Source organism: Manihot esculenta, chromosome 5 (genome assembly GCF_001659605.2).
Source record: "Manihot esculenta cultivar AM560-2 chromosome 5, M.esculenta_v8, whole genome shotgun sequence".
In the NCBI taxonomy this organism is placed as follows: Eukaryota; Viridiplantae; Streptophyta; class Magnoliopsida; order Malpighiales; family Euphorbiaceae; genus Manihot; species Manihot esculenta.
This window is the reverse complement of record NC_035165.2, coordinates 18,426,281-18,435,976: the sequence shown is the minus strand read 5'-3', so window position 1 is coordinate 18,435,976 and position 9,696 is coordinate 18,426,281. Positions and strand designations below refer to the sequence as shown.

At 28.4% G+C, this 9,696-nt stretch overlaps 1 protein-coding gene across 1 annotated transcript in view; it reads left to right on the top strand.

The window, feature by feature from the left end:
- The first annotated feature begins 722 nt into the window (after positions 1-722).
- LOC122723694 (glycine-rich protein 1-like) overlaps positions 723-9,696 on the top strand; it is a 72,895-nt gene continuing 63,921 nt past the window's right edge. The window contains exons 1-2 of the mRNA XM_043956790.1: positions 723-942; positions 1,768-1,908. Of these exons, the coding sequence (XP_043812725.1) occupies positions 723-942; positions 1,768-1,908 (361 nt within the window). The remainder of the gene's footprint in view (positions 943-1,767; positions 1,909-9,696) is intronic.

Here is a 9,696-nt window from a genome sequence, read left to right as displayed (position 1 = left end):
AAAGACTTGGGGGGATTGTTTTTTCACTCCTACTATATCTCGCCTGAAACCGATGGAGGGAACGTGAAACAAATGGTTATTGAGCCACTTGCCCCCAGGTTATTGAGCTCAGATGACTACTAGCTCCACTCATGGTTACCTAATTAAAAGGCATGGGGTTAGTTTTTAAACGGTTGAAGAGTGGTGATAAACTGCTAATACTGAAAATCATAAAAAAAATTTATTTTTTTATTTTTTATTTTTTTTAATAAAATGATGTTAATACTGAAAATCATAAAAAAATTAAATCTAAGAAACAATTTAGCAAATGCAAGTACTGATAAACTACTGAGAATCATAAAAACAGATCTAAGTGTTTATAGGTTTGGGCAAGCCTCTATCTCAAACAGTAAAAATACAAAGAAGAATTAAAAATTTTCGAAAGAAAAAAATTTTCAGAACACACACACAGCAAAATTATATCCAGAATCAATAAGCCTCATCAATCACAAAAACAATTCTATTTCTATTCCAGCCATATCTCTCCCCACACTTACTTCTCACATTGTCCTCAATGTAGAAAAAATTCAATCAAATAGGAGAATTTCATAAAATAAAATAAAAATAAGTCAAAGTAAACTTCCCTGATAAGTAAGTTGCATAGAACTGAAGCTGGAGGTGGTTGGGGTATGGACAACCTCAAGTGAGAGAGAATGGCGTCCAATTTAGTATCAATGTGATGCATGTTCTATCTTGGAGTTGCTTCAGGATCTCTGATTTCACCTCCCATTCTTCCTCATCATCATCACTCATTAAGTTATAGACAGGAGTCTTACCTTTCATTTGTGAACAAGTCTGGTGTGTGGCTGCGATCGGTGAGGAAGCTGATGGCGGTGGAGGCGGATGCAGAAGAAGTTGTGACCGGTAAGGCTGGACACGCGATTGGCGAAGAAGGTGTGGCTGGTGAGGCAATCGGCGGGGAAGACTGACGCGGAACCCTATGGCACAAGCCTCAAACCCACACGCACAAGTAGATATGGAATCCAAAGATTTGATAAACCCACCTCCTATGGCACCCCGCACTTAGAGAAGCTGAAACACCAATGATAGAAGGATTTAGATGAGAATCTGACAAACGCCACAACGAATAGCTGATAAGTAAGCCAAGATTCTTGGTGCAATTGATGAAAGCAAATCCTCACTCTCACTCAAAGCAATACACGCCAAAGGCATGAGTAGAATTATGAAATTTTGATTAAAAGCTGCCTCTTACAATTGTTTCTTATCCTTATATAGTAAGGAGAAAAACAAATAAAACCCTAAGACATTCTTCTTGGACCTGACTTAAACACATAAGGCCCAAGCCTAATCACACACTAAAATAACACATAAGTATTAAAATATAAGCCCAAAACATGGCCCAACACTCTAAAACTTAAAAGATAAAGTATGGCCAAAATACAAGCCCAAACAAAGCTAAAATAAAACAAGTGTTAAATAATAAAAATATAGCAAGCCCATCATAACAAAGCTGAATCTTCACAAAAGTCTTACTTGATCTTCACTTTAGGCTTCCCTTTGTGTAGTTTTAGCCCATAGGTTTGATTAGGCTCCCTAAGCCTATGATTGCAAGTGTTGCACCAAATCTGTCCCATATGAGTTGAAGCACGCCCCAAATATATATGGATCATATGAATATGATTTTGAACTCCTTTTAGATCCATTTGAATGACATAAGTTTGCTCCACACCATTGTTAGAAATTTGCCCTATTGGATCCATATCAAAGACGGTGTGATCAACGGAGGAGGCGTTGCATCCGGTGATGAAGGTTGCGCGGTCCTCGTGACCGGCGAAGAAGCTTGTGCTGAAGCTGCATCCGATGAGGAAGCTTCGCTCGCTGCGCATCGTGCGGTTGTCGCGTTCGATGGTGCCCCCAGCATGGTTCGGTGATGACACTACGAGCGCCGGCTCCCGATTGAAGCGTCTGCAGCGTGGGTCTCGCGGGTCGTCCTATAGATTTGAAAAATTATAGAAGATGAAGATGATAGGAGAGAGAAAGAATTAGGTTTATATATTTTTTCTTTTATATATTATTTTTTATTTTTTATTAAATAATAAATATAGAAAAATAAGATCAAGTAGAACAGCACTTACCTTTCTTTGGAAGCAATTTTAAAAATAACAACTTACCTCCAAAAAGATTCCTTAAATCCTTGAATTGCCTAGAAGGTCCAATCTGCTCCAAAAATAAAAAATAAATTAAAAATTGAAAAATTAAAAGGCAAACTTACTTGTAACTCTACAGGCTTGGGTAAGCCTGTATCCTTGGATTGCCTCCCAAGCAGCGCCCTTGTTTATTGTTCTAGTGGCACGTTAAGCTTTATCTACTTCCATCTTCGTATTCATTTAGCATCCAAATTAACTTCATTGCTTTTAAAAGATTCAACTTAGAGGAGATTATGATTGGAAGTGTGTTATTACTTCTCAAAAATGCATATTTCAAATGAGTTGGAAGCATTTTTAACTCAAGTTCTAGTGCCTCATGGCTCAAGAGATTCAATGGGCCTCTTAAATTTTCAAGAAAACAACAATGAAGGTAACAGAAAATAGAAATAAGATTAAAAGAATTGAAGCACATAACCTCACAACTTGAATAAAACCTCAATTTAAATTAACCTTTAACTGAAAATAATTGTTTAACATCTAAGAGTCATAATAAAATTGCAAAACTAAAGAAAAGAAGGAGAAAAGAAGAAAAGAAAAGAAGATGGAGAAGAAGAGAGAGAGGGGCGGCGGCACCAAGAGAGGAGGAAGGGGAGAGGAGAAAATATATGCGTAGTTTTAATTTTAGGAGCCTTTATATAGGTACAAAAAGATAAAATTTAATAATTTAAAATAAACTCTACTATAGGGATATAAATGAACCAAACTATTTGTGATCTATTCGAGGCTCGACTCGATTGGGCTCGGCTCGATCAGGCTCGATTCGATTTCTAAACGAGCCGAGCTCGAACTTAATTTTTAGGCTCGTTTATTAAACGAGCCAAACTTGAGCTCCGTAGTATTCGGCTCGTTAAGGCTCGTGAACGGGCTCGTTAAGTGGCTCGTGAATGGGTTCGTTAAGAGGCTCGTGAACGGGCTCATTAAGGGGCTCGTGAATGGGCTCGTTAAGAGGCTCATGAACGAACTCGTTAAGATGCTCGTGGAACAGATAGTTAAAAGACTCGGCTTAATTCGATTATACGCCTTGCCACTTAATCTATTTACCATATATATTGTTAATTTTTATATTTCTATCCCTTAATTATATAACTATATTATTAATTTATATATTTATTTTTCACTATATGGATAGATACTCTTTTTAAATTATTAAATCTCTTAATAAACTATTGTTACTATTATTACATTCATATGTTTATATATATATTTGTATAATTATTTTCTTATTTAATATTATTCGCTTAATTTTATAAATTAAAATTTTTATATAATTTAAATATAAATCAATATGATTCTATTGATAAAATTTGAGTATAATGTATGTATATAATAATATAATTTAAACTGATTATATTTATATTAAATGTAATACTTTATATTTATATTATATATATAGTATTTTTTATATAATAAAATAATTTAATATAAATGATATATTTAAATAAAAATAAATAATAATATATGAATAATAAAATAATAACATATGAATAATTAATGATAATATATTAATAAATTTTATATAAAAATGTCTATTGATATTAACAATAAAATTATATAGATTTAATTAAAATTATATAACTTAAAAAAAAATTCACTCTTTCTCTCACCTGTATAAATTGTTTACATATAAATTTATATATTTATTGTATATATTTCAATTAATATTTCATGTAATATAAATATTTAAATAAATAATTATTAAATTTAATATTATATGATTAATTTTATATTAAATATATTTTATATAATTAATTAAAAGTTTATAATTAGTATTTGAATAATAAATATTATTTGACATTATAAATAAATAAATATTAAAACCTAAATAATAAAAAAATAAAAGATTTAAATATTAAAATCTAAATAATGAAAAAAAATTAATCATTTATTGTCGATTAAATTTTACCTATGAGGTAAAATCACTACGCGTTATTTTATCTATGAGATATTCAAGATTACTGAAATAATATCCCCTATTCTATATCGAAAACTTATAGAGATGGAGGGTAAAGCTTCTCTATAAATAAAGATTTCAATTTCTATTGTATTTTAAATTAAGGATTTGATTACAGTAGACTTTAATTAAATTATATTTAATTTTATTAAAGTGTCTTTTGATCTTTTAGTTTAAAATTTTAAAATTTTAAAATTTAAATTAATTAAGTTTTGTTAACAAACTTTTTAATCGAGTTTTCGACTTCGAGCTTCGATTAGACTCGTTATTAGTTTAAACGTAGTATTTAATTTTTGAGTCGAGATCGAGCTCAATATTAGAGATTGAGTCGAGCTCGAGCTCGAACTTGAACTAGAGTTCTAACTTATAAAATTTTTTAATAAACGAGCCTGAGCTTTACAAAACTTGGCTTGGCTCGATTCGATTACACCCCTATTCTACTACTCCTATCTTATCCCTATCCTAATCTGATTGTGTTTGATCCAACTTGAAGTTATCTGCTGACGTGACGCTTTCTGAAGCTTTTCGTTATCTTAGGCTACAGATTTGGCCAAAGTTACATCCTTTCAGTCCAAGAATTCTTCAATTAAGCATATTTTCATTCCTTCTCTTAACTTCCGCTCAAAAAACCTGTCTAAAATTAAATTTCAAGTAAAAATTGAATATTTATATAAAAATCATAGTAAAATTATGAAATTAAATAAGGAAAAAGCTATGAGTTTTGCAACTCATCAAAACACTAATTGTTTATAAATTATTTAAAGTTTATAAATATTTAAACTTTTATTAAAAATTTAAAAAAATAAATTACATGAGACATATAAAAAATTTTAAATTAAATAAGAGTAATATATCAATTTATTTAGTCAAATTAACTTATAAATACTAAAATAAAAAGTTTTATTTTCTTTTAATTTATAAAATCTTGTAATGTTTAAATAAATAAATTATTTTATTTTTAAAATTTATGCTTATAAGTCATTATTACTCTATAGAAAATGAAATGGATTGCAGAATTCAGAAATCAAATAATAAGATATGAAAAAAGGTGGACAGGCTTAAAAGTAGGCCGGTTTGAGACAAATAGATTGTTTTCATTCACCTCTTCATATGAGAATACGAAATAACATAAAGATTTCAAAAAGAATCAGTATAATTTATTTTTAAAAAATTATTTATTTATTAAATTTTTTAATACATACGGTAATTTTTTTTTTCTTATATTTAACTTTTTTTTATTATCATTTGTACAATACTTTAAATTTTGTGTGCCTTGACCATTAAAAATGAAAATATATTATGTCAGATGATAATATATATATATATATATATATATATATTATAATATTTTTCATACATTCTTATAAAAGAATATATATTTTTATAGTAATTTTATAAAATTGTTAAATTATTAAAATCTAGTATTTTTTGATAAATATAAAAAATTCAACTTTAAATATAAAATTGTAAAACTTGTTTCAATAAAAAAACATGCTTATTTAAAAATTTTTAACTTCATACATGCATGGGAGTGATGCGGAATCTAGGATCAACATATGATTAAAAAATCCGTCACACAACTTGACAAAAAACAAGACAAAGATATCTACCAGAAAGTTGCTCTACTACACCCTAACTAACGAATGTGCTTAGAAACATAGATAATGGAGTGAAAGTTGCTCTACTACACCTATAACCAACAAATGAGATTAGAAACATAGATAATCAAGCGATTCCAACTTCGAGAACGCCACAAAAAATTCTTAATAAGTTAACTAAGTATAGAAAAGATCCATATTATAACGTCACAAGGTTAAACCTTGATAAGTTGCTAAATAATGGAGAAGAACCAAAATATTACTTAAAACATCATCTTTATTCATTGGCTTCTTGTGGCTGCCACCTTAAGGGTGGTTTTATAGCCTTCAAACCCTAATTCTATTGTAGGAATGTGTAATTACAATATAGGAAGGGTATCTAGTCAAATAGTCAAACCTGGATTATATTAAATATCATTTTTCTAAATTATATTGGAGAAATCTCCTTCCTAAATGGGGTGCACGAATTTGGCTTCTAATATAGGCCAAATTAATTTAAAGCAAATTTCACAAAATACTAAAATACTAAAATAACAAAATTGGCCTAAATGCAATTTGACCATATATGCATTATGCGATCTAAAATTGTATTGCGTGTCTACATGTATTGAAAAGTGTATTGCTTATTTCCTTATTCTCCTATGCCTCCTCAATATAGTTCTCATCTCGTAAGTCTTGAATTAAGTTATCATTTGTCATGATTTGAAGTTTTCCATTTTAAATATTTAAAGCATCGTGCAATTTCCTTGCTTGTATCATTGAGTTTTATTATTTAGTCCATGAGTATTATTATTATTAATAAGTTAGTCACTGAAATTTTTTTATGCATATAACAATACTTAAAATTTCTTTTTTAATAGTCGAATAATTTGACTGAGCTGAATTCCAATGACCTGAAGTAAACTGGATTATCCTCTCTTTATCATCTATTATTTGTTTTAAGACTCCTCCATATCCTATGTCTGACACATCTATTTCTACAATTTTTAAAGCTATTGGATTAGGGAGATATAAACATGGGATTTCTTTTACTAATGATTTTATATGTTTGATAATATTTGTATGCTCAGTAATCCATGGACTCGCATTTTTCTTTAACCTATCATGGAGAGGCTTTATTATTCTGTTTAGATTTGAATAGAAATCAATAATATAATTTAAACATCCTAAAAATCTCTGTAACTGAATTTTATTAGTTATCTCATCTGGAAATTTATCTCCAAAAACCATTGTTCTTTCTATGGGCTGAATAATTCCTTGCTCTATATAATGTCCTAAAAATCTAACGTTAGTTTGAAATAAATTCATTTTTGTTTTACTTAACGCTAGACCATTCTTTTTTATGACCATACAAAAAGTTTTTAGGTGTTTAAAATGCTCTTCAATAATTTGACTAAATATTAAAACATCATCTATATAAACAATACAAAATTTTGAATAAGGGTTAAAAATATCATTCATTATTCTTTGAAATTCTGAGCGTGCATTTTTTAATCCAAAAGGCATTACATTCCACTCATATTACCCAAAGGGAACTGTAAATGCCGTTTTATATCTATCTTTAGGATGAATATGAATTTGCCAATATCCTGACTTCATATCAAACTTACTAAAAATATTTGCATTAAATAATCTATTCAAAAGATCTTTTTTATTAGGGATAGGATACCTAATCCATTTTAATGTTGTATTTAATGGTTTATAATTTATAACTAACCTAGGTGTCCCTCTTTCTATTTCTGCATTTTTAATAACATAGAAGGCTGCACAGGACCAAGGGCTCCTAGATTTACTTATTAACTTCTTGTCTTCTAATTCCTTGATTTCTTTTTTACAATGTTCAATTAATTCCGGACTCATTTGAATTGGTCTTGCCTTAGTAGAAATTGTTTTTTCATCAAAATTTTTATTCATAAGGTAGGTCTACTATATGCTGTTTCTTATTCCAAAAAGCATTGGGGTGTTCAGCACATAATTCTTTTTCCATATAATTTTTTAATTTCTCTATTCTAGCCTTTATAATTTCATTTCCTAATTGATTTTTAATCCTAGTTAAATGTACATTGAGCGTGCATTTTTTAATCCAAAAGGCATTACATTCCACTCATATTACCCAAAGGGAACTGTAAATGCCGTTTTATATCTATCTTTAGGATGAATATGAATTTGCCAATATCCTGACTTCATATCAAACTTACTAAAAATATTTGCATTAAATAATCTATTCAAAAGATCTTTTTTATTAGGGATAGGATACCTAATCCATTTTAATGTTGTATTTAATGGTTTATAATTTATAACTAACCTAGGTGTCCCTCTTTCTATTTCTGCATTTTTAATAACATAGAAGGCTGCACAGGACCAAGGGCTCCTAGATTTACTTATTAACTTCTTGTCTTCTAATTCTTTGATTTCTTTTTTACAATGTTCAATTAATTCCGGACTCATTTGAATTGGTCTTGCCTTAGTAGAAATTGTTTTTTCATCAAAATTTTTATTCATAAGGTAGGTCTACTATATGCTGTTTCTTATTCCAAAAAGCATTGGGGTGTTCAGCACATAATTCTTTTTCCATATAATTTTTTAATTTCTCTATTCTAGCCTTTATAATTTCATTTCCTAATTGATTTTTAATCCTAGTTAAATGTACATTATTCTTTAAATCTTTTAAATCCTCTGTTCTAGATTTTATTATTGAATTTATTTCCATCATCCAAATGGAATGTGCTTTTATTAAATTCAGATTTTTTGTTTTAGGTTTCTCTGTAAAATCCATTTTAACCTTTTTATTTTTCATTTTAATTTCTATACAGTCATCTTTTACTGAATAAAGTGTTATTAGGTTTATAAATGGGGTTCCTAATATTGCCATGTGATTTATCTGTTGAGATAATAAAAATACAGTCCTTATTTCTAAATCTTGATTTACTATTACTGCCTTTGTCTTTCCTAGAATATTTAAATTAGTCCTATTCGTCATTTTTAATTTTTCTTTAGTTTCCTGCCAAAATCTCTTAGGTACCAAACTTGACTTTATGCAATTTAAATATGTTCCTGTATCAAACAATGTTATAGTATCTATTTTAAAATCTTCTGATAACTTAATTGTTAATTTTACTAAATATTTTTTAGATGTTATTTTTTGTAGTAATAGTATAAAATTATTATCTACTTCTTCACTTTCTAATTGACTTATTTTACTATGTTCATTTCCTTCCTCTTCTGCTTCTTCTGATGAGAAGGATGATTCAGAAATTAATTGTTCTTCTAAAAATTTTATCCTTTTTGAATTCTTTTGAAGCTGATGCTTTAAGTCTTTTACTTCCGTCTTTATTATCCTGATTTCTTTTTGCAAATCTTCTATAGATACTGTCTCTTTAGGTTTTTTTATTTTTACCTAATATTTTAGTTAAATCATAAGTTTGTTTCTCTATTTTAGGAGTAGTATTTTTAACTTCTTCTACTTCATCAAAACTTTTGATTAATTTTTTAAGAAATTTCTCTTTAGTAGTACTATCCTCTATATTATTTATTAATTCTAATAATGAACTTTGTTCTTTTGTCAAAACATTTACTGATTTTTCTGACCAATTAGTTCCTAACTCATCTATCTGATTCTAACTCTCTTTATTTCTAATTCTGAAGATTCTGAATCTATATATAATTCTTGAATTTTATTTACCACTTCTTCTTCTAAACCTAATTCATTTAATTTTTTATTAAACCTACAAAATTTAGATACATGTCCTTTCTTTCCACAATTATAACAAGTTAAATCTTGAAATGATTTTTTATTATGAACTTTATTAATTGGGGCTTTCTTCCTATATTATTTATAAGGTTTATAACTTTTCTTTCTATAATATTCTTCTTTACTGGGTTTTGCTATATATATTTTCTAATAATTCTGATCTCTCTTATAATATTTTTTTGGTTTAGA